Consider the following 25,456-nt stretch of genomic DNA (forward strand, 5'->3'; position numbering starts at 1 on the left):
GAGGACGATAAAGTGAGACTCTGTCTCTTAAAAAAAAAAGATAGGCTTGGGCCCAAGTTTAGACCAAGCAAACAAGCTTGGATTTCATTTGGTAGCTACAGAAGGCCACAGGAGTAATATTTGAGAAATACCTGGCAAGAGAATATAGAACAGATTAGAAGGTGTGTCTCCACAAGTATGGAGTTGGTACCCTGTTCAGCTCCAGCCCTCGTTTTTCTATTGATGCAGTTAGGGACTTTAATTTAAAATCCTTCTTTTGTAAGGCTGATGCCTTCAAATACAACTGCAACAACATTCTAATAAAGGTTCATTTAACACCCACCCCCAAATAAAAAAAAAAAGAACAGATTAGAGGGAACACAAGAAACTCCAGAAGATGCAGACACCTCCTATTACATTTCTAAAGATGGCAGGTTGGCTCTCCTGGCCTTGGAAGTGACGAAGGATGCAGATGGAAGGTGCAAACACAAAAGTAGTTACCACTGTGTGTGGAGGAGAGATTTCCAGGACAAGGCAGAGTTAGAAATCCTGGGACTCTGGCCAGTTTCTTAACTCAGAGAAAAAGCAGGAGAAGCATATTCAGGGGTGAAGAGGCCCCAAAGGTTAAATTCAGAACAAGCTGAAGGGAATGCTGATGTTGTGAGAGGACTAACAAACCTCTGCAGACAGACTGGCTCTCAGGGAAAAATGGAGCTCAAGAGACGAACAGGGAAATGTCAGGAACAGGCAGCAGCTGGAGCCACAGTAAATGTAACTGCCTGTGAAGGATCAACCCAGCAAATGCCTCCTCCACATCTCCAAACGTCTTTTTTATCTTTCTTTTAAAGCTAGGGATCACCCCCTTTTCTATGTCCTAAACCACCTTTTTCTTTATTAAACTCATTCCATACCTACATTCTATTCCAGATCTCAGGACTAAGAGGCAGTAAGCACCCTGCAGCGTTATGTAAAAAGGCCCTCCAACCACAAAGGAAAGCTGTGTCTTCTAGGACTACTAACTCCTCGAAAAAAGAAACAAGATATCCTCAAAGCTTTTGTAACGTCTGGTCTGAGCAAAATGCAAAGGTTTAACTGATGAGTGACACCCCCTGGAGATCATAAATGTCTTAAGACTGGATCCAGGCTGTCCAAAATTACTCACAGGCCAAAGGCAAGAGCACGGGTGCAGCAGTGGGGAACACTAGAGACCTGGTAGTTCATTCTTTGAAAGTGATGAACAGCCACTGACCCCAGGTAAATTACTTCTCTAGGTCTTCACTTTACAGACTGATGAGTACTTGGCCTAGAACAATGACTATTCTAGGCAGCTTACATTTGTAGTTCCAGCAACAGGTAATGAAGGAGTTGTTAGGAGGCCAGCAGTTCTAGACCAGCCTGGGCAACACAGCCAGACTCCAGACTACGTCTGGGTTTGGGGGGGGAGAATTTTTTTTTGAGAGAGAGTCTCACTTTGTCACCTTTGGTAGAGTCCTGTGACGTCACAGCTCACAGCAACCTCAAACTCTTGGACTCAAGCGATTCTCTTGCCTCAGCCTCCTGAGTAGCTGGGACTACAGATGCCTGCCACAACACCCAGCTATTTTTAGAGATGAAGTCTTTTTTTTTTTTGTAGAGACAGAGTCTCACTGTACCGCCCTCGGGTAGAGTGCCATGACGTCACACAGCTCACAACAACCTCTAACTCTTAGGCTTACGGGATTCTCTTGCCTCAGCCTCCCAAGCAGCTGGGACTACAGGCGTCCACCACAACACCCGGCTATTTTTTTGTTGCAGTTTGGCCGGGGCTGGGTTTGAATCCACCACCCTCGGCACATGGGGCCGGCGCCCTACTCACTGACCCACAGATGAAGTCTTGCTCTGGCTCAGGCTGGTCTTGAACCTGTGAGCCCAGGCAATCCACCGGCCTCGGCCTCCCAGAGTGCTAGGATTACAGGCATGAACCACCACGCCTGGCCTTCTAAAACAAGCAAAAAAAAAAAAATTTTTTTTTGAGACAAGAGTCTCATTGAGTTACCCTTGGTAGAGTGCAGAGGTATCATAGCTCACAGCAACCCCAAACTCTTGGGCTTAAGTGATTTTTTTTTTTTTAATTGAACACAGCGTCTCCAGCTGTTGCCCTAGCGTCATAGCTCACAACAACCTCCAACTCTTGGGCTCAAGCCATCCTCCTGCCTCAGTTTTTCTAATTTTTGTAGACACTTTTTTCTACAAAAGGATCTCGCTTTTGCTCAGGCTGCTCTTGAACTCCTGAGCTCAAGCAATCCACCCCCCTCGGCCTCCCAGAATGGTAAGATTACAGGCATGAGCCACCGTGCCCAGCCAAGGTTAAATATTTCTTTTTTTTTTTAAATATTTTTAAGCTTAAAAAAAAAGAGGTTAAAGAATATTTCTCCCTGGCGGCGCCTTGTGGCTCAAAGGAGTAGGGCGCCAGCCCCATATGCGGGAGGTGGCAGGTTCAAACCCAGGCCCGGGGCTCTGCACCTGTGGCTCAAGCGGCTAAAGCGTCAGCCACATACACCTGAGCTGGAGAGTTAGAACAATGATGGCTGCAACCAAAAAACAGCCGAGTGTTGTGGTGGGTGCCTGTGGTCCCAGCTACTTGGGAGGCATAAGCAGGAGAATCACTTGAGCCCAGGAGTTGGAGGTTGCTGTGAGCTGTGATGCTATGGCACTCTACCCAGGGGTAATAGCTTGAGGCTCTGTCTCAAAAAAAAAACAAACAAAAAAAAACCCAGCCCCGGCCAAAACTGCAAAAAAAAAAAAAAAAAAAAAAGAGTATTTCTCCCTTACTCTCATTTTTGGAGCCACGCCTCCCAACTGCGTCCGGAAGCGCAGCTACATACGATGTCGCAGTTTTGGAAGGAATGAGTAAATGTTACTCCTTTACCCACAACAAATGAATGATTTTCAGAGAGGAACAAAATCAAATCACGAACTCGAAGAACTAGAAAAAGTTATCAAGATGATTTTTTTTTAAAGTCAGCCTAAAGCTTCACTCAAGGGCCTACACCGCAAAGGGACTCGACGCATTTCAAGCTTCAACACAAAACGCACGTCGTGACTGAACGGCATTGTTCTCGGAAATACACCCGTTTTCTCAGGAACGCGACATTTTACCACTGCCTGCCTCTGGACGGTCTCCGGCGGCCGCCGGACCGATTCCCTGGATTCCTACTGGACTTCCCGAGGGCGCTGGGGGAAGGGAGAGAAGGCTTTCTCCGGCCCCCGCCCCGCCCCCTCTGCGCCCCCCGCGTCACCTGACCCTCTAGCCGCCCGCCGCCCCCGCCAAGGCCCCGCCGGCCTCCGGTTCGGCGAAGCCACCGACCTGATGACACTGATGTGAAACTGGTCCTCGCGGAGGCCCCGCCAGGCGCCAGGCAGGAACTCCTTGCACCACAAATAGGCCCTGCGCCGTGTCCGAGGCTCCGGCTGATCGTCGGCCGCCGCCAGCGGGAGCACCGGCAGCGGCGGCGGCGGCGGGGGCAGCGCAAGCGGCGGCTGCGGCCCGCCCAGCTGTTTGGACTCGAGGTCGCTGGCGGCGTCGCGCTGCTGCCCTACGCCGGACGCCGGGGCCGCGCTGCCGCTGCCGCAGCTCAACAGCAGCCCGAGTGGCGAGGGCTCCGCCTCGCCCCCGGTGCAGAACTTGGTCTTCATGCCAGGCAGGCGGCCGAGGAGGCGCGGGCGGCCGCAGCGCGAGAAGGCGAGGCTCAGGGTCAAGCCGGGCAGGAGGCGGCTCACTGACTGGCCGGCCGGCGGGGTCTGCGCGCGGAGGGCGGCGGGCTGCAGCGGCGGCGGCGGAGCGGAGCTGGTGCTGCTGGCCGCGGCGCTCGCTCCTATACCGCCGCAGCACGCGGAGCGCCGATCGCGTCACAACCCGCCCTCGCGCCCGCCGCTGATTGGTCGCCGCCCCCCCTCGCCCCGGCTCGGCGCATCACAACCGCCGCCGCCCTCGCTACGCCGCCTCTCCATTGGCTGCGGCGTCGGTCCCTGCCGGGACGCTGCGCCCCTCGGGGGGCGGGGCGCAGAGTCCCGAGCCCCTGTAACGGTGACGGAAGAAAGGAGAAAGAGGCCAGGAGAGCCGGGAGGGCGGCTTGGGGGTTGAGCAGAGCCGGGCTGGGCCAAACGAGGGCGGCCCCTGAGCCTGAGAGGACCCCGGGGTTGGCTTTGGGGCTCGAAACTTTCCTTGGACCCCTCGGAAACCCCGAGACAAGGCCGGGGGCCTGGCAGGGGCAAGGCAGGAAATTGGTGCCTGGAGCCTTCTTTTTCCGCATGACCTTGGGGCGAGGCACCTACTCCTGGAGTTGGTGGGGGGTGTATTTGTAACATTTACCAGCGTAGGCTCTGCCCTGTGCAAGGTGTCTCCACCCTTTGTCCGACCCAAGCCGGAGGAAGTGTTATCCTTGGTTCAGAAACCGAACCTGAAAGGGGAAACGAATGACTGATTCCAGACAACACGGTCGGCCAGGCCGGGCCCAGCTGCACAGCCGTCTCTCGCCGCCTGCAGCCTCAGTTTCCCTGTCCGTGGTGCTGAGGACACCAGGGCGTAGAGGCGCAGGGATGATGGGCAAGCAGGCAGTCAGTCCCCGCAACTGGGCCTCTGCAGGTGCCCAAAACACGGGCCAAAGGTGCATGCCACGGTATTGCTGTCTTTGTGGACACCATCACCTACCCCTCCCCTCGCCAGGAGATAGCCGCGTGACCATGACTAATGGACCTTTGCCCGGGGCTGGGGGCCAAGGGCCCTGACCCGGTTTGCACACACTCGGGTTTCCCAGCTCCTGTGACCCAGCTGCTTCTATCTTTCCTGGAAGTAATTGGTGTACAGATAAATATAAAAATTAAAGATCCTAGTTATGGGATATAAGCTGGGACAAATGGTGTCTCCGGCTCCCAAGAGCTTAGGAAATCCAGTTCTGACGCACAGGAAATGGCTTCTATGCCAGGTTTTTACGGTCTGCCAGAAGCAAAAATCTTTTAAAAGAATATGTACTTGGATGAACTTGCTACAAAAAAATTGATCTTATTTAACAAAGAATAAAAATGCTAGGGAACTTTTCAAAAGGGTGCTGTGTAGACAGGCTTGAAGGTTGACCTGGGGAGCTTAGGAGTGGCCTCGGGCTTTACTGGATGTTTGAAACACTGAGAAATCTTTGAAACACTGAGAAATCAAGGGCTCCAATCTGAGAAGCCATTTAGATAAGGGAGCCAAGGACTTTGTCTAAAAATACCAGACCACAGAGAGGTAGAGCCATGCCAGTGGCCTGTCCAGGTGACAAGCCCTTTGTCCCACTGTCCGCTGACACCAGTCTGGTAAGTTCTGAGGAATGTCAGAAATCTGCCCAGGATGAAGGGGCACTACAAGGAAGAAGTGGACCTTTATAATTTAAAGTAACTCTCTGGCATCTGCTGGTTTGGAACATGAAAACTCAAGGGCATCTTTATGGGATTGCAATTCCCTTTGGGATTAAGATGTTGCCTCATTAAAGATGTTGGGAATGTTTCTTGGACCCAAACCCTGGAAGAAAAGTGGAATGTGGGGTATGTAGCTATGCTCTGGGACCACTTATGGGGTTGGGGGTGCGTGAGGACACAGATCTTAGGCACAAAGTGATTCTGCTCCAAGCTTCAATTTCTCCTCAAGGGACTTGAGCCCAGCATTCTAATTTGGGGGAAATCAGTGTCATTCACTTTAGAGTGTAACCCCCGCCCCCCCAGCCTTTGAGAGCTGGAAATGTGGATGCAGTTTCCCAACTCCATCTCACTTTTTCTTTTCACCAGTCACAGTTCTGCTCACTTGTTCTTCAGGGAGGACTATGGAGCATTTGAGGAAACTCCAGGTTTACAAGATAGAGGTGATTTGTTTCAAGTGCTCAGGGAAGCCCGATATCTGAGAATGCAGGTTGAATTTTAGGGATGTGACTTGGGGTACATCAGTCATGTGTCTGGGAGGGGCTTGTCACCAAAGCATTCTCTCCTGACAGCTTCTCCTCACTCTTAGCCACTTACAGGCCACCCCACCTGGGCCAAACAGGGCATCTACATGAATGGGGATATTAGCCAAAGCTCTTGCCTTACTCACAATGCCGCAAACCTCACTGGAATCTTTGCAACAACTCCTGAGCTTAATTGTCTTACCTCCATTTAACAGATCAGGAGTCAGGAGGCTCAGAGTGGCTTACAACTCACCTGAAACTACATAGCTAGTAAACAGTAGAGTCTAGGCATGAACTTAGGTAACTCAGCAGCAGAGCCCCTACGGTCTCCATCACCTGGCTTAGTCACTCAAGGCTTCCAAGTCACTTTTCCAAGAAGGGAAATCTGATTGGTTCAGCTTGTCTTAGAAAGCCCTATCATGGGCAGCAACAGTGGCTCAATGAGTAGGGCGCCAGCCCCATATACCAGAGGTGGTGGGTTCAAACCCAGCCGCAGCCAAAAATCGCAAAAAAAACACAAAAAACAAAAAACCCTGTTATGAGGCAGTGGCAGGCCATGGATTTGCCCCCCTGAGTCAAGGCCTGGCCTGGCCCAGTCAGCTATAAACAGTTTGCTGATACCAGATGTGGTAATCTGAGTGATAAGAGGCTGGACACAGAACAGATGCCTCCAAGGGAGTGGCTATAGCAGTTTAGGAGCAGCTCCTGTGATGCACATGTGTATAACACACACATGTGCAAACCCGTATTAATACATTTAACATACATGGACCTTACATGCCCAAAGGACTCCTAACCCATGGTCCAGCTCAGACAAGGAGTGTCTGGGGCCTTCTTGCCCAAAGTCCCTTGTTCCCGTATAGGCTTGGACCTGGTCACATAGACCCCTCCATCACAATTTGACCTTGGCTGCAGCGGGAGGACTACGGCCCCTACCAGGAATGCTGTATTTAAGTTCCCATTTTTTTTTTTTGTAGAGGCAGAGTCTCACTTTGTGGCCCTCGGTAGAGTGCCGTGGCCTCACCCAGCTCACAGCAACCTCCAACTCCTGGGCTTAAGCGATTCTCTTGCCTCAGCCTCCCGAGTAGCTGGGACTACAGGCGCCCGCCACAACGCCCGGCTATTTTTTGGTTGCAGTTTGGCCGGGGCCGGGTTTGAACCTGCCACCCTCGGTATATGGGGCCGGTGCCCTACCGACTGAGCCACAGGCGCCGCCCTTAAGTCCCCATTTTGAAGATGGCCCTGGCTCGGCACCTGTAGCTCAAGCAGCTAGGGCGCCAGCCACATACACCAGAGCTGGCAGGTTCGAATCCAGCCTGGGCCTGCCAAACAACAATGATGACAACTACAACCAACAACAAAAAATTATGTACATATGTGTGTGTGTATGTGTGTATAAATATGTATATATATATATATATATACATAGCTGGGCACTGTGGTGGGCGCCTGTAGTCCCAGCTACTTGGGAGGCTGAAGCAAGAGAATCACTTAAACCTAAGAGTTGGAGGTTGCTGTGAGCTATGACATCACGGTACTCTACCCAGGGCAACAGCTTGAGACTCTGTCTCAAAAAAAAAGACGGCCCTGTGTAACTCAAGTTCTTTATTCATGTCACAAGCATAACTACAGATGCCTGTCCTCACCTCAAGGGAGCTAGCTTTGCATAGTGTGGGAGAGCACCAGCTTTGGAATCCAGCAGATCCTGCCTCCACCACTTAGTATGTGCCTTCAAGCAAGACACTTACCCCTCTGAGCCTCACTTTCTATGACTGTAAAATGGATTGAATAGCCCACCTCATGGTAGGGAAGATGGATTGTGAGGATTAATGAGATAAAGCATAAAAAGTGTTTCATGCAGTGCCAAGCTCATAGAAAATATCAGCTTTATGTATTACATATGTATTTTCTCAATAAATACCCATAGTCCCTGTGGAAGGTGAAGCAATTATATTATCATTTCCACCTGATAGTTATGGAGCTAGACCTGCAGCGGCTGAGTGACCAGCTGAAACCCCTTGGCTAAGGTGCAGGTGAGGCAGGACCCTTTCTTCCCACATGTCCTGATTCCCCTGCCTAGGGTACAAAAGATGTCTCTGGCCACACCCTCAGTGTTGGAGTGAGCAATTCCACCGAAAATCACCTGGGCAGAGGCAGGGACAGCTAGTCATGTAGTAACACTAAAACAATAGGTTTCCTTTCTTTTCTTTTTTTTTTTATTTTTTGAGACAGAGTCTCATTATGTGCCAGCATCACAGCTCACAGCAACCTCAAACTCTTGGGCTTAAGTGATTCTTTTGCCTCAAGCCTCCCAAGAAGCTAGGACTACAGGCGCCCGCCACAACACCCAACTATTTTTTTGTTGTTGCAGTTGTCGTTGTTTAGCAGGCTCCAGCTGGGTTCAAACCAGCCTGCGTCAGTGTATGTGGCTGGCACCCTAATCACTGAGCAATGGGCGCCAAGCCCAGAAACAAATTTTTTAAAAACCCCAAAATGATCCTTAGGCAAAGAGTTAAACACAAGTTCTTATTAAATAATGGCTATGGGAATTTCCCTTAGCATTTAGAAAAGCTGTTCTCAAGTGGCGCCTGTGAGTAGGGCACCGGCCCCATATCTGAGGGTGGGGGATTCAAACCCGGCCCCGGCCAAACTGCAACAAAAAAATACCTCGGCGTTCCGGTGAACACCCAGCTATTCGGGAGGCTGAGGCAAGAGAATCTCCTAAACCTAAGAGCTGGAGGTTGCTGTGAGCTGTGAAGCTATGGCATTCTACCGAGGGCGATAAAATGAGACTCTGTCTCTAAAATAAAATAAAATAATGTATAAATAAAGAAAAAGAAAAGCTGTTCTCTAATGCAGAGGAAATAATATACCCTGGTATCAAATGTTCTTTTCTGATAAAGGAAGCAACTAGAGAAAGCTTTTATTTATTTGTTCAAAGTAACCTATGTTATTGATACAAGCCCCCTCCGCCCCAACAACACTCTCAGTACGCTTTTCTTTTCTTTTCTTTTTTTTTTTTTGAGACAGAGTCTCACGATGTAGCCCTCCTTAGAGTGCTGTGGCGTCACAGCTCATAGCAACCTCAAACTCTTGGGCTCAAGTGATTCTCTTGCCTCAACCTCCCAAATAGCTGAGACTACAGGCACCTACCACAACACTCAGCTATTTTTTTGTTTTTTTTGTTTAGCAGGCTGGGGCTGGGTTCAAACCCACCAGTCCCAGTGCTTGTGACTGGTGCCCTAACCGCTGAGCTACAGGTGCCAAGCCCCAGTACTACTTTCAAAATGAACATATCAGCTTGGCAGCTCCTGAAGCTCAGTGAATAGGGTGCTGGCCACATTCACTGGGGCGCTGGCCCCGGCCTACTAAACAACAATGACAACTGCAACAACAACAAAAAAATAGCCAGGCACTGTGGTGGGCACCTGTAGTCGCAGCTACTTGGGAGGCTGAGGCAAGAGAATCTCTTAAGCATAAAAGTTAGAGGTGGTTGTGAGGTTTGATGCCACAGCCCTCCACATAAGTGCGAATCTGTCTCAAAAAAAAAAAAAAAAATGCTTCAATTAACTCTGGACAATCTAAATTTTCTTCAGGTTTCCAAGTATTGTCAGCATCTGTAAATCCCTTCCACTTCAGGAAATACTCCACTTTCCCATTTACTACTCATTTATCCAGAACTTTTTTTAGAGACAGAGTCTTACTATGTTGCCCTCAGTAGAATGCTGTGGCATCACAGCTCACAGCAACCTCCAGCTCTTGGGCTTAGGCAATTTTTTTTTTTTTTTTGCAGTTTTGGCTGGGGCCAGGCTTGAACCCACCACCTCTGGTATATGGGGCTGGCACCCTACTCCTTGAGCCACAGGCACTGCCCTTACGTGATTCTCTTACCTCAGCCTCCTGAGTAGCTGGGACTACAGGTGCTCGCCACAACACTTGGCTATTTTTTTGTTGCAGTTTGGCTGGGGCTGAGTTCGAACCTGCCACCCTCAGTATATAGGCCTGGCACCCTACTCACTAAGACGCAGGTGCAGCCTTCTTTTTTTTTTTTGAAGTTCTGTTTTTTATTAACTCTTCTTTATTTTTTTTAGACAGAGTCTTACTATGTCACCCTCGGTAGAGTGCTGTGGCATCACAGCTCACAGCAACCTCAAAGTCTTAGGCTCTCAAGCAATTCTCTTACCTCAGCCTCCTGAGTAGCTGGGACGACAGGCGCCCGCCACAACGCCTGGCTATTTGTAAGAGATGAGGTATCCCTTTGGCTCAGGCTGGTCTTGAACCCATGAGCTCAGGCAATCAGCCTACCTCAGCCTCCCAAGTGCTAGGATTAAAGTGTGAGCCACCTCGCCTGGCCCTAGTTAATGATCTTTGAAAATTTTCAGGCTGGGTTCCAGTAGCTCAGTGTTTAGGGCGCTGGCCACATGCTCCGGGGCTGGTGGATTGGAACCCAGCCCAGGGCCTGCTAAACAACAACAACAAAAATAGCTGGTCATTGTGGTAGGCGTCTGTAGTTCTACCCTGTTTCCCTGAAAATAAGACAGGGTCTTATTTTAAGGTGTGCTCACAAAGATGCGCTAGGTCTTATTTTTAGGGGACATCTTAATCTTTCCTGTAAGTAGGTCTTATTTTCGGAGGATGTCTTATTTTCAAGAAAACAGGGTAGCTACAAGGGAGGCTGAAGTGAGAGAATCCCTTAAACCCAAGAGTTTGATACTACTATGAGCTATGACGCTGGGGCACTCACCAAGGGTGGCAAAGTAAGACTCTGTCTCAGTAAAATAAATAAATAAAAATAAAAAATTTCACAGCACACCTAAAATCCTCTCATGGCACACAGGTTGAAAATCACTGCTCTAGGCTGTGCTAGAATCCGGGGTGGCCTCGCACTGCCGGAGCTCATACAGGCTTCACCTGCCACTCCACTGGGATGAGCTACTGTAGGGCCACCCTTGTGGGTGATGGCTACTCTGCTTTCAATGAATCTCCCCAACAACCCTGTATGACCAATGGTCTCCATCTGGTGCTGAAGAAAGTTTGGCTTAGAGCGGTAGATGCTTTGTTTAAGACCATACGGTGGTGTGGTGGCAGCATGACCTCCAAAGACAGATTTTTTTTTTTTGTACAGACAGAGTCTCACTGTACCATCCTCAGGTAATGACGTCACACGGCTCACAGCAACCTCTTAACTCTTGGGCTTACGCGATTCTCTTGCCTCAGCCTCCCGAGTAGCTGTGACTACAGGTGCCCGCCACAACACCCGGCTATTTTTCTGTTGCAGTTTGGCCGGGGCTGGGTCTGAACCCGCCACCCTCGGCATATGGGGCCGGCGCCCTACTCACTGAGCCACAGGCACCGCCCCAAAGACAGATTTTTACCCATAACATTATCATAGGATCCCTGCGAATGGGAGTGGGTAGTACATACTTGCTTCCATTGAGCGCTTAGGGCCCTGAGCCCCAGCCCTGGGTGCTAAGTCACAATTCTTGGGGTAAGAGACCTCCAGGCAGTTGCTGGGCTTGCCCAGCCCCTCACTGGCAGAGCTTCCTAGCCTTGAGCTAAACCTGGGCACTCAGTGGAGGCCCAGCTCCTGTCACTCCTCTAGCTGGAGCTGTAACCCAATCCTGAACATGCAGGGTTTCAGCCCAGAGCCCTCTCTATCCTCTCATCAATATTTTAAGGCTCAGAACTGGAGTGCTTGGTCATGAGGGCAGTCTGGGAGGGGAAGGCATGCACAGCCCTGCCAGCTCTGCTTCTCCAGCTCTTGAGGGAACCCCCATTGTGTCAAGTGACTGGTGCTTCCTGGCCCACAGATGCTTTTTGTGCAGAAAGGCAGAAGGACAAAGCTTCCCTGAAGGGGGTTCTGGGTGGGGTCCCTAGTTCCTGCATGCTTCTCAGACAAATGGTTTCAACCCCTGGTGAAGCTCCCTTCTTACCTGGAAGACGGGGTACTAATGACAACTCACTGCTGGTTGGAAAACTTCAAAGATGCTAGATGCTCCTACCAGATGCTTGACACCAGTCCCCCTGTTTTCTGGAGAGGCCATCTCACAAAGCCTTTTCTTGTAACAGGTCTTACAGCTGGAGTTGGTGCCATTGGGGCCATGGGTGGACCCTTCTGTGCTCTCCGGAGGCCCCTGCTATGCCTAGTGGCCCTGGTAACTCCCTTGTCTGGCCTCTCAGGCCAGAGCAGAAGAACCAGCCAGTAGAAACCTGAGAGAGTGGAGAGGGAATTCCCACTTTCCTTCCCCTCCTCTGAAGACCCATTACCCACCCTCCTCTGAGTCTGCTCCGGAACTCAGTATCAATCCCAGAGCTTTTGGACAATTTTCTCTTTTGCTCCAGAAGAAAGACTTTGTAATTGGAACAACCTCTCCCCAGGACCAGCACCTGCCACAGAAAATTTCTCCCTAAGCTATATATGCTTATGCACATATTGACATTTTGGTGATGAGAATGTACATTGCAGTTTGAATTCTTTTCCTACAAGACATCGCCTTCCTCAGCTGCAAACTGCTACAGGTTGTATGCATTATTTATCTCTGCGGACCAGCCATGGCAGAGGCTAGACCATGCAACAACATGTGTGCTTCCAGTATGCACCACAGTTTGCACTCAATCCTCACAATTGCCTTGTGTGCTGGGCATTATAATCCCATTTTACAGTTGAGGAAACTGAGGCTCAGCCCACAGTCATAAGTTGGTTAAGTGTTGGGGCAGCACTTCATTGATTTCATTCATTCATGCACTCAAATATTTCCGAGGTTCTGATGTCTACAGACATCAGAGCTTGTGCTGGGCACCAAGGTAGAGTGTTCTTAGTCTCAGCAGAAGCAGGAGCCAGGTGGATCTGTTTTCCCCACGCTCAGCACTGCCAAACTTTACGAGAGGCACTCAAGGATTGTGTGGAAAGTGAACCCTTTCCAGGTTCCTTCTGACTTCAACCTGGCCATGTTTAACTCCTGTCTGATACACCAACGTGTGGGCCAGCATCCTTGATTAGCCTGGTCTCCCCAGATGCTTCACAAACATTTAGATTCTTTCCAGTTCTAATTACAGATAAGGTGACAATGTATAGTTTTATGCATGGGGCTTTTTGCTTCAGGAGCTCCTTTTCTTGGGAAAGTTTTGGAAGGGGGGCTGCTAGTCAAGGGTCATGAACACATGTGTACCTGTGGGTTGCCCCTTTTGGCTACTCTCCTCTTCCCTGCTCAGAGCCTCAGGGAGCTTCCCCCATATCCATGGACAGAATTAGTCGTGTACCCTTTCATTTTTTTTTAACTTTTTTTTTTTTTTAGAGACAGAGTCTCACTTTATCACCCTCTATAGAGTGCAATGACATCACAGCTCACAATAACCTCCAACTCCTGGGTTTAGGAGATTCTTTTGCCTCAGCTGGGACTACAGGCACCTGCCACAATGCCCAGCTATTTTTTTTTGTTGTGGTTTGGCCAGGGCTGGGTTTGAACCCACCACCCTCGGCATATGGGTCCGGCGCCCTGCTCACTGAGCCACAGGCCCTGCCCAGTCGTGTACCCTTTCATACAAAACCTATTGTTTTGGCTCGGCACCCGTACCTCAGTGGTTAGGGCGCTGGCCACATATACCGAGGCTGGCGGTTTGAACCCAAACCCTGCTAAACAACAATGACAACAACAACAACAACAACAAAAATAGCTGGGCGTTGTGGCTGGTGCCTGTAGTCCCAGCTACTTGGGAGGCTGAGGCAAGAGAATCGCTTAAGCCCAAGCGTTTGAGGTTGCTGTGAGCTTTGACACCATAGCACTCTACTATGGGCGACATAGTGATACTCTGTCTCAAAAAATAAAAATAAATAAATAAATAAAAAGGGCAGTGCCTATGGCTCAGTGGGTTGGGCACCGGCCCCATAAACCAAGGATGGCGGGTTCAAACCTGGCCCCTGCCAAACTGCAACAAAAAATAGCAGGGCATAGCGCGGCACCTGTGGCTCAGTCGGTAGGGCGCCAGCCCCATATACCTAGGGTGGCAGGTTCAAGGCCGGCCCCGGCCAAACTGCAACCAAAAAATAGCCGGGCGTTGTGGCAGGCGCCTGTAGTCCCAGTTACTCAGGAGGCTGAGGCAAGAGAATCGCTTAAGCCCAGGAGTTGGAGGTTGCTGTGACCTGTGTGAGACCACGGCACTCTACAGAGGGCCATAAAGTGAGACTCTGTCTCTACAAAAAAAAGAAAGAAAGAAAGAAAGAAAGAAATAGCCGGGCATGTGGCGGGTGCCTGTAGTTCCAGCTACTCTGGAGGCTGAGGCAAGAGAATCGCCTAAGTCCAGGAGTTGGAGGTTGCTGTGAGCTGTGATGCTATAGCACTCTACCAAGGGCAATAAAGTGAGACTCTGTCTCAGAAAAAAAAAAAAGAAAGAAAATGAATAGTGAGGCTTGGTGCCTATAACTCAGTGGTTAGGTCGCCGACCACATACATCGGGGCTGGTGGGTTCGAACCTGGCCTGGGCCTACTAAACAACAATGAAAACAACAAAAAAATAGCCAGGCAGCTCTGCGCCTGTAGCACAATGGTTACAGCGCCAGCCACGTACAACAAGCCTGGTGCGTTCGAACCTGGCTGGGCTAGCTAAACAACAACCACCACCGTAATAACAAAAAATAGCCAGGCGTTGTGGCTGGCACCTGTAGTCCCAGCTACTTGGTAGGCTGAGGCAAGAGAATTGCTTAAGCCCAAGAGTTTGAGGTTGCTGTGAGCTATGACGCCACAGCACTCTACCCAGGACAACATAGTAAGGCTCTGTCTCAAAAAAAAAAAAAATAGCCAGGCATTGTGGCAGGCGCCTGCTTGCATGGCTGAGGCACAGAATCAATTGAGCTCAAGAGTTAGAGGTTGCTGTGACCCGTGACACCACGGCACTCTACCAAGAGTGATATAGTAAGACTCTGTCTCAAAAAATAATAATAATAAATAAACATAATAAAAATAAAAACAAATAGTGAGCCAGGTGTGATGGTTCACACCTGTAATCCTAGCATTCTGGGAGGCCAAGACTGGTGGGTCACTTGAGCTCAGGAGTTCCAGACCAGCCTGAGCAAGAGTGTGACCCCATCTCTACTAAAAATATAAAAATCTAGCAAGGTGTTATGGCAAGAGGACCCTAGCAATTTGGGAGGCTGAGGCAAGAGGATCTCTTGAATCCAAGAATTTGAGGTTGTTGCCAGCTGTCACACCGTGGCACTCTACTCAGGGCAACAGAATAAGACTCTGGGGCGGCACCTGTGGCTCAGTGAGTAGGGCGCCGGCCCCATATGCCGAGGGTGGTGGCTTCAAACCCAGCCCCGGCCAAACTGCAACAACAAAAACATAGCTGGGCGTTGTAGCGGGCGCCTGTAGTCCCAGCTGCTCGGGAGGCTGAGGCAAGAGAATCGCTTAAGCCCAGGAGTTGGAGGTTGCTGTGAGCTGTGTGAGGCCACGGCACTCTATCGAGGGCCGTAAAGTGAGACTCTGTCTCTACAAAAACAAACAAACAAAAAAAAAGAACATCTTCCACCCAGCTACTCGGGAGGCTGAGGCAAGGGAATCGCCTAAGCCCAAGAGCTGGAGGTTGCTGTGAGCTGTGACGCGACAGCACTCTACCAAGGGCAACAAAGTGAGACTCAGTCTCTAAAGAAGAAAAAGAACATCTTCCCAGGTGGCGCCTGCAGCACAGTGAGTAGGGTGCGTGCCAGCTGCATGCAATAAGGTTGGTGGGTTTGAGCCCAGCCTGGGGCTGCTAAACAACAGTGACAACTACAACAACAACAAAATAGCCGGGCGTTGTGGCGGGCGCCTGTCGTCCCAGCTACTTGGGAGGCTGAGGCAAGAGAATTGCTTAAGCCCAAGTGTTTGAGTTTGCTGTGAGCTGTGACACCAGTGACTCTACTGAGGACAACAGTAGTGACACTCTGTCTCAAAAAAAAAAGAACATCTTCCAAGCCTGACAACATACCTCTGTGGTCATCTGATTATCCTTATTTAAATTTAATACCAAAAATCCTAGTCTGAGGCCCTCCCTGAGCCACTGTAATAGACCCTGGGCATTCACCCAATGACCATTTTCTCCTGGGACCCCAGAGTGTGTTTTCTAGATCTCCATAGTCTGTGTTTTTTGTTTTTTTTTTTTTGTAGAGACAGAGTCTCACTTTATGGCCCTCAGTAGAGTGCCGTGGCCTCACACAGCTCACAGCAACCTCCAACTCCTGGGCTTAAGCGATTCTCTTGCCTCAGCCTCCCAAGCAGCTGGGACTACAGGGGCCCGCCACAACGCCCAGCTATTTTTTGGTTGCAGTTTGGCCGGGGCTGGGTTTGAACCCGCCACCCTCGGGATATGGGGCTGGCGCCTTACCGACTGAGCCATAGGCGCCGCCCCTGTCATAGTCTGTGTTTTAAGTAGGGCGATCTAAACTCACTTTCCAAATATGGTGAACACCTGCCTATGGTTTGGGGCTCTAAGTTTGCATTACTTTTGTAACACAATAAATCCAATTTGTAAAATAATCCTGGTTATGGTGGAAGTCGCCCTGTGAAGTCAAGACTTTTGGGCTGGGAGGTGGTGGGAACGTAGAGTCAGCTATTGTACCCCCCCTGCCCACTACAGTGGGGCCCTATCTCCTCAGTCTGCCCTGGTCCCTGCAGGCTGGACTTTAGCCTGGTAGCCTTGGAATGGCCCTTCCTTCTGCAGAGGACCCCTGTGCAGATGGGTAAGCTAAGGCCTAGAGACGCAAGTAGGAGTCGGTGGCTCTGCTTACCCAGGATGCAGGAGCCCACCCTCTACCTACCCCATTCTTCATTCTACCAGCCCAAGGTCTGCCGACCTAGGAGCACATGCCAGCGTGGCCTGGAAGTCAAGAGACCCCTGAGGGGACCCAGTGCCGTCTTCATCCCCTCTTAGTAACTGACCAGGGTTGGGGAGCTGGCACTCCGAATGCCCACCCAGCCCAGCCTATAGTAGAAGCCACCAGAAATCGTCGGGACCCCACTGGCAGCTCTTCTCTGTGTGACCTTGGCCGGTCCGGAGTTTCTAAGAACTCTACCATGGAACAGAGCAGAGCAGGGACGAGCGGCGGCGGGCGGTGCGGAGGCGACTTTGGAACATCCGCTGAGCCGGAAGAAGCAAAGGCCGGACCCTCCTCCCCCAGAGCCACTGCCCAGGATGAATTCCAAGGCCAGCGGCTGCCCAGGAGGGAAGGAAACCGGTCGGACCGGATTCCAACGTCCCCTGCCCCCGCGTGGGAGAGAGGCCAGCGGAGGGAGGAGAGGGCCGCGCTCCGGAGCCCCGGGATGGCCCTCGCGGGGGTGGGCGTGGCTGGTGGGCGTGGTTGGTGGGCGGGGCCCCAGGCCCCAGACGTGCCCCCCAGAGCGATTCTGAGGCGCTGCGCGGCTGCCAGCGGAGGGGCTTCCCTGCCCCACAAGTCCGCCCGCTTTGGGATTAGGAGAGGAGTGGCCCCCAAATGTTCGCGTTGGGTGGGAGGTTAAGGGTTTTACATTTTTTCCTTCGACGTAACTTGATGAATCTGTTTTTGCGATTAGAATTTGTATCTACAATGCTAATAACAATCAACCGTCCCAGGCTGCGGCGCCAGGTGGAGGAGGGAGGCCCTTGGCCACTAGCAACTCGTGATAGGGGCAAAGGTTCCCACGCTGACAATCAACCTACTGCCCCCTTCAACCCCTGGCAGGACTAATCCCTTTAAGGCCGGTCAGGCAGATCCTCCCAACCAAGCCAGAGGACTTGGGGACCCTGGCCCCCTAGGCCTGGGGACCCTGGCCAGTCCTCTCCCAAAGTCCCTGTGCCTGTGGACTCGTGCCACGAGCCCCCACTCTCTCCTGTGTCCGCTGACTGCTCAGTCCCTCCTCCTCCTTCAGACCCTGCACATCATGTAATAAATGCTCAGTGAATGTAAGAGGAACAAAAGGACAGAAGGTTCTAGAGGTAGCCCCATGGGCAGCTGGCTCTAATCCCAGCTTCATTATTGGCTGTTTGACCTTGGACGAGTGATTATTCTCTCTGTGCCTCTTTGCCTTGCTTGTAAACTGGGGACAAGATTAGTGTCTCCTGCATTTATTGTTACAAGATTAAATGAGAGAAAAGGGGTACGGGGAACAGAGCATTAAAAGAAACCTAGAGATGCAGAACCAGTTTCATCAGCCTCTGTCTACCTGTGTGGCTCATGTCTCTGTCACCTGGATGCCCTAACTCATACCCACTTCCTACCTGGGGCCCATTACCATGCCCTGTAACCTCTCATCACCAGATGGCCCTGGCCCTCAAATTTGGATCTACTTTGGGTCCACCGGCTCCTATGCTTTTTAGCCTAGGCCTCACTTCCAGAAGCCCTGGTTTCAATTTCCCAGCCCCTCTCAATGTTCCATTCACTGGCCTTCTTTCCTTTTTTTTTTCTTTTTCTCTCTGAGAGAGTCTCACTAAGTCCCCTCAGTAGAGTGCCGTAGCATCACAGCTCACAGCAACCTCAAACTCTTGGGCTTAAGTGATTCTCTTGCCTCAGCCTCCCAGTAGCTGGGACTACAGGCGTCTGACAACACCCGGCTATTTTTGTTATTGTTGTTATTGTAGTTGTCATTGTTGTTTAGCAGGCCCAAGCCACCCTAACCACTGAGCTATGGGTGCCCAGCCCATTAACTGGCCTGGCCACTCCACCCTACCCCCCCACCTCCTCACACCGCTCCTCAGGTCTTCACTTCTCCCCATCCCCAGTGAGTTTCCACCCCCTCATAAACACTGGCCCTTGACAGAGACTCTGTGAGTACTTCCACTATCTGCACTCATTTCTCCTTCCTGGACACACAACACATTTCTCAGCTCTCCACCCCCTTGTAGTGGTCAAGGATCCTGTGATTCGTTATGTACCCTGTTTCCCCGAAAATAAGACAGTGTCTTATTTTAAGGTGTGCTCCCAAAGATGCGCTAGGTCTTATTTTCAGGGGACGTCTTATCCTTCCTGTAAGTAGGTCTTATTTTTGGAGGATGTCTTATTTTCAGGGAAACAGGGTAGATCACTTCTCCCTCCTGGGAGACTCTTTGCCTTCTCTCTTCCGTTGTGTCTAACTACTGGTAAAGTATCGAGGGAAGAAACCTAGGCAGAATTATAATACTAGTCCCAAGAAGCCTAGGTCCCTGAGTCACCACATGGAAGGCTACCTGCCCACCAACTGACAGACTAAGACATTAACAGAGAAGTAATGCATGTCCCTTCAGGCCCAAAGAGTTTCAATAGCTGGTATGCCTTCCCCATATTTTCTTCTGCAGTGACCTGGGAAGTTGCAAGATGAAGACAACAGCATCAGAGAGAGGGAACTGGGATCCCTGTGTTACCGGAGGGAAGAAAGACGCCTGTCCAGGACCAAATGCAAAGATTTTGTATGCACCAACGATAGAGCTTTGTGGTATTCCCCTGCTGAGATTTGGAGACTGTTAAAGCAGATCAACTGCCACCCTCGGTAATGGGTCCAGCGCCTTACCGACTGAGCCACAGGCGCCGCCCTTATTCTTTTTTTTTTTTTTTTGGAGACAGATCTTACATTGTCGCCCTCAGTAGAGTGCTGTGGCATCACAGCTCACAGCAAACTCAAACTCTTGGGCTTAAGCAATTCTCTTGCCTCAGCCTCCTGAGCAGCTGGAACTACAGGCACCCGCCACAATGCTCAACTAGTTTTTGTTGTTTTTGTTGCAGTTGTTATTGTTGTTTAGCTGGCCCAGGCCGGGCTCAAACCTGTCAGCCTCAGTGTATGTTGCAGGTACCATAACCACTGTGATACGGGTGCTGAGCCTATTTTTATTTATTTTTTTTTTTGGGGACAGAGTCTCACTTTGTCACCCTCGGTAGAGTGCCATGGCATCATAGCTCACAACAACTTCAAACTCTTAGACTCAGGGCAGTGCCTGTGGCTCAAGGAGCAGGGTGCCAGTCCCATATACCAGAGGTGGCAGGTTCAAACCCGGCCCCGGCCAAAAACTGCAAAAAATAAATAAAATAAAAATAAAATAAATAAAATAAAAAGGAAACATTAAAAAAAAAAACTCTTGGGCTCAAGTGATTCTCTGCCTCAGCCTCTGAAGTAGCTGGGACTCCTGGTGTCTACCACAACATCAGGCTATTTTTACAGATCGGGTTAGGTCTGCTCTTGCTCGAGCTGGTCTCAAACTCCTGAGCTCAGGTGATCCACCTGCCTCAGCTTCCCGAGTACTAGGATTACAGATATGAACCACTGTGCCTGGCCTTATTTTTTATAGACAAGGTCCCACTGTGTTGTCCAGGCTTGTCTGGAACTCCTAGGCTTGAGCAGTTCTCCCAGATAGGTAGAATTACACTCACGAGTCACTGTGTTCAGCCCTAAAGAGGTTTTTTCTTTTTTGTTTTTCAGGGGTTTTGTTTGTTTGTTTTTTGTTTGTTTTTAGAGATGGGGTCTCATTTGGTTGCCCAAGCTGGAGTGCAGTGGCAAGATCATGGTCACTGCAGCCTTGAACACCTGGGCTCAAGTGAGGCTCCTACCTCAGCCTCCTGAGTATCTGAGCCCACAAGCATGTGCCACCATACCTAGCTATTTTTTTTAATATTTATTTTTGCAGAGATGGGATCTTGCAATGTAGCCCAGGCTGGTCTCAAACTGCTGGGCTTAATCAATCTTCCCACCTTGAGCTCCCAAAGTATTGGAATTACAGGGGTGAGCTACAATACCCAGCCCCTAAAATGTTTTCCTCTTCATCAAAAAAACCAAAAGAAGTTCACTGTAGAAAATATGGGAAATACTTAAAAGACAAAGAGAAGATCCTCCCAGCCAGAGATCACTGTGACCACTCAAAGTGGTCACACTGGGAGTTTGCTGGGTGACTCTGTGGGTCTATAGTTTTTGGATAATTTTGTATCCTGCCCTTTTTTCCCCCTTAAAATTATATTGTTGCTTCAACAAAAGCAGATGGAGTAATGGAGAGGTGCAGGAGTGGGCAATATGTGGGGCTACGATGAGGCAGTTAAAGTACAATACTCTCTGCAACATCCAGGCAGATAGTACACGGAGTTCACTGCAGGGTTCTTTCAAATTCCCTGTGAATCTGACATTTTTCCTGACACCGTGTTGAGAAACAACTGGATTGCGAACACATGCCTGTTTTATGAACCAGTAACTGTACTCCTGAGCATACACAGAGTACAAGTGAGTGCTCATATCCACCAAAAGGTGTGTGTGCATGATGGATAGTGTCATTATTCATGACACTACATAGGAAATAACCCAAATGTCCATCAGGAGAGGGCTCTGGAAGTGTGTTCACACAGTTGAATACTATGCAGCAGTGAAGAGTCAGGGCGATGTGCTCACAACCATGTGCAGGGTCAGAGTGGAGGAAGACAGACAGGGTGGTAACCATCTGCCCCCATTGATAGGAGACCCTAAGCAGCAGCTGCCAGGGCTCCCACATGGCCACCTGTCACCTCCCCTGTATATTCCACAGGGCAGGGGTCAGGTCCTGCTGTGGACAGAAACCTGGAGCAGGGCAGTGCTTGGCTATGGGTCATGTAGCACATCAGTGACCAAGCTGGCCTGTGGCCTGCTCACAGCCTCTGAGTCCCATCACCCTGGCCTGGCTCTCGATGCACAGTGCCAGGCTGGCACAGATCTGGAGGATTTATCTGGGCTGTTGGCAGATATGCCTGGAGTTACAAAAGCCAGTCTGGTCCAGTTTCCTCCCTTGGCAGCCTCTCCCTCATTAGGACAAGGTGGTGGCCAGCAGCTCCTGGCTCTCATCCCACCAATGAGGCAACTCCCGTGGAGAAAGTCCCCTTGCCTCAGCTTGGTTGTGTGTTCAGCCTTGGGCCAGTCACTGAGCCCACGGGGTGCACTCTGACAGGCCAGCCCTGGAGTCGGGGGTGACGGGGATGTGCCACTCTGACACAGGCACTGGGAATGGGGAAGTATCTTTTCCAAAGGAGGGCGAATGGACTCCAGGAGGCAGAAACAATGAATGACCAGAACAAGAAAAGCCAGGCTGCATTGTCCCAAACGCTGTGAACAGTGACCCATTCTTTCTTCTTCACCTGCTTGGCAGCAGTGGACTTTGCGGGAAACAGCAGGGACGTGCTGGAACTCAGAGTCCAGGAAACAACAGAGAAGGAACATTGTTTGGAGTGTTTGTGTGTCTGTCTCCCCCCTTCATTCAAACAGTAGGTACCTGGGCCAGCCTCTGTCCCTTACGGCTGAGCACAGGGGCTTATGGAAAGCTGACCAAACGCCATGCGCTATGCTGAGCACGCAAGTGAATCATCTAATCCTCACCAAAGCTCCAGGAGCACACATTTCGCAGAAGAAGAAAAAAGTTACAGCCAGGAATTGGCTGGATCTGGGCTCCAGTCTAGGTCTGCCCGATCCCAGGGTCTGAACTCTGCAGCTCCACTCCTCAGCTCTCCTCACTGTGCTGTCGCGTCAGCACCAAGTCAGCTGCCTCTGAGGGGAGGGGGGTGAGGGTGTGCACCTTGGGGGCTGTGTCCAGGGCAGAAGGACCCTTCTTACCTCTGGGGACCAACTCTTCCTTCTCCCTCAAAATCCAGGTCAAAGCACACTTCCTTCATGAAGTTTTCCCTGCTGTGGATATACCCTCCCCCCAAGGGAGGGCACACACACACATGCACACTCGCATGCTCTGCTGTGCACCTCATGGGCTGCCCTCGTTAAAGCCCCAACCAAGGTGTGTGTGTGTGTGTGTGTGTGCGTGTGTCTCCTCCTGCCAGAGTGTGGACAACCTGAGGGGATGGAGAGGGAATTCCTGGGTGTGCCCAGTGGGCATCATAAATGAATGAATCCCAGCCTGAGCAGGAGTGAGACCCTATCTCTAAAATAGCCAGGTGTTGTGGTGGGAGCCTGTAGTCCCAGCTACCAGGGAGGTGGAGGCAAGGCAATCTCTTGAGACGAAGAGTTTGAGGTTGCTGTGAGCTATGACGTCACAGCACTCTACCAAGGTGACAAAGTGAGACTCTGTCTAAAAAATAAATAAATAAATAAATAAATAAATAAATAAAAGAATGAGTGAGTGAGTGAGTGAATGCACTGACTCTCAAAATGGGCTGCCCTGTAGATAGCGGACAGAGCTGTGGCTGTGGGATCTGGGCCCCCCAGAGCCTTGGTTTCTGGGTGGCTGATGTGCTGTGATAGGGAGAGTCCAGCCTTCCGCAGCTCCTGGAAGCCAGAGTCCAAAGTCAGCCTGTTTTAACAGGGCCCCTCTCGATGCAGGCCTGCGGGAGCGAAGTGGCCAATAACACACTGTTACCTCTGCTGCAGTCTATTTATTTAACCTAGTGGGAGGAATGCTGTCTGGCATGGGCAAGTCAGTCATCCTGGCTCACCTGCAGGACAGCCCAGTTCTGCCTCTTTCTGACTGGGGCGCCACCTTCTCACCTGGTTTCCCCTCCCTGAGTCCTCACTGTGCCCACAGGCCACAGGATTCAGGGTGGGGGAGGATACAGCTTCAGAACTGAGCAGCAGGGGCAGGAGTGCCACCTGGCCTCGCTCTCACTCCTCTCCTGTCTACAGTGTAGCTCACTGATCAGAGCATTTTCTCTTCTTCTTGGGGGAGTGGGGGCAGGAACAGGTTCTTGTGCCAGCTCTGCCCCTGCCCAGCACACACCCTGTCACTGTGCCTCAGTTTCCTTCTCTGTATTTCTTTTTTTTTGTGTGTGTGTGGTTTTTGGCTAGGGTTGGGTTTGAACCCAGCACCTTTAGCATATGGGACTGGCGCTCTACCCCTTTGAGCCACAGGTGCCACCCATGTATTTCTTGACTATATGCAAGTGGCTCCATGGGCTTCTTCCCTGAGGCTGGATGAGTCTGGGTTTTCGAGCTCAGTGCTCTCAGGGCCCAGCCATTAGAGTCAGCCAGAGGATGGTATGGTCCTAGCTGGTGCTTGGTGCCCAGAGCTCCTCTGACACAAAGGTGGATGAAGGCCCAGGCCAGGTGAAAGGAGAGTGGCTGCTGTCCCTCCCCCAGACCTCAGGCCATAGTCAGGGCACACCTGAGCAGGCTCTGCTCCCTGCTCCAGCCCCTTCTCTTGCCCAGCCTGGTCTCCCTGACTCTGCACTTCCCCCAGGGGTAGTAACTAGCCCAGGAACTCCCACAGCTGGTAGCAGCCTGAGGCTTTTACTATTGGGTCACTGGAACCCTGCCAGGTTGTGAGGATGAGAGGCTCCAGTTGCCGGGGGCTGCTTTCCCAGAGAGGAAGCCCCTTCCCCTTCTGGTTGCTGCTTGCCCAGGCCCCTGTGGACCCCACACTGGCAAGTCCTAAGGGACCCCATGCAGCCTGAGAGCTCAGGACTGAGGGGAGGGAAGCCCTGGGATGGGAGCGACAGGTCAGGGAGGATTTGGGAGGAGACCTCTACATATACACAGAGACCAGAGGCCTCCAGATGAGAGATAACTAACTGCTCTGACAAGGGCTGGGCAGAGAGGGTCCCAAGTGCAAGGAGAAGCAAGAGCAGAGATCTTCGTGAGCCAGCGGAGCCCCAGGGCCCCCAGTTCATTTTCTCACCATAACCTGCCAGGCCCTCTCAGCCTGGAATAGCCCAGTGTGGTGGGGCCTGGAGGCTAGGTATGACTGGCTGCTGCCACCCTACTTGGAGCCTCAGGCTCCTCCCAGGAATGGACCTCAAAGTTGCTGAAGCTCCAAGAGACACACTTGTGACCTTTCAGATAGGGGACAGTGGGTGGGAGCTGCCCTAGGGTGTCTGGGGGCATGGAAGGGCAAACATACTGTGGTCTCACCCTCAGCTCCCTGCTGCAGGGGTTGAACATTAACCTGTTGGGCAAGCTCCAGCTAAGCAAACACGTTATCTCATGTCCACAGCAGCTGCTTCCCGTTCAGAGCAGGCCTGCCTGGGCGCTGCCTGCGTGGCCAGCAGGGGGCTCGGGCTGGCAGGCAGGGCAGGTAGTGAATGCTCTGGTATGCCTCTCCTCCTGCTCGCCACGTGGTCCCAGGAAAGTCACTGTCCCTGCCTCTCTGTATAGTGAGAAGTGTGGCCCTCTCTGCTCTGGCACAGGATGGCTGGGGCACAGTTGGGGTTGGGTGGAAGGGGCGAGAGTGGGGACAGTGCTCTTGGGCTGGATCGGGATCTGATTAGTTGAAGTCAGAGAAAAAGTGCAGGCCTTGCAATTAGATTTAAGGCAATAACAAAAGCAGCTAAGAGCTTTGAACACTCACCATGTGCCAGCCATGTCACATCTTTTTGGTGTCTTCTTTAATCCTCCATGAGATGAGTATTACCATCATCTCCATTTCATAGAGCAGGAAATGAAGGCACAAATAAAAAGAACTGCTAAATTAGGAAGTGGCAGAGACAGAATTTGCCCTGAGGGTGCCTGATCCAGGCCCTCACCCCTGAGGTTGGTGCTCCCTTGTCCTCTAAGGCTGATCCATGCCCCCGGCTCCTCGGGACTGCAGGCTAGGCCCCATCTACCACCCTCTTTTCAACCTTCTGGACCGGGCCTGTTGAACTTCTCACCAATCCT

The 25,456-nt window shown here is 51.1% G+C and overlaps 1 protein-coding gene across 2 annotated transcripts in view; it reads right to left on the minus strand.

Moving 5' to 3' along the window:
- Positions 1 to 3,834, minus strand: part of CHKA (choline kinase alpha) — a 77,929-nt gene extending 74,095 nt beyond the window's left edge. Inside the window, exon 1 of one of the 2 annotated variants that reach the window (XM_053560741.1) lies at positions 3,326 to 3,834. In XM_053560741.1, coding sequence (XP_053416716.1) covers positions 3,326 to 3,654 — 329 coding nt within the window. In that variant the 5' untranslated portion in view covers positions 3,655 to 3,834. The remainder of the gene's footprint in view (positions 1 to 3,325) is intronic. The other variant, XM_053560742.1, reaches the window with a different exon arrangement.
- Between the last annotated feature and the right edge of the window lie 21,622 nt (positions 3,835 to 25,456).

This window comes from Nycticebus coucang, chromosome 14 (genome assembly GCF_027406575.1).
Source record: "Nycticebus coucang isolate mNycCou1 chromosome 14, mNycCou1.pri, whole genome shotgun sequence".
Classification (NCBI taxonomy): Eukaryota; Metazoa; Chordata; class Mammalia; order Primates; family Lorisidae; genus Nycticebus; species Nycticebus coucang.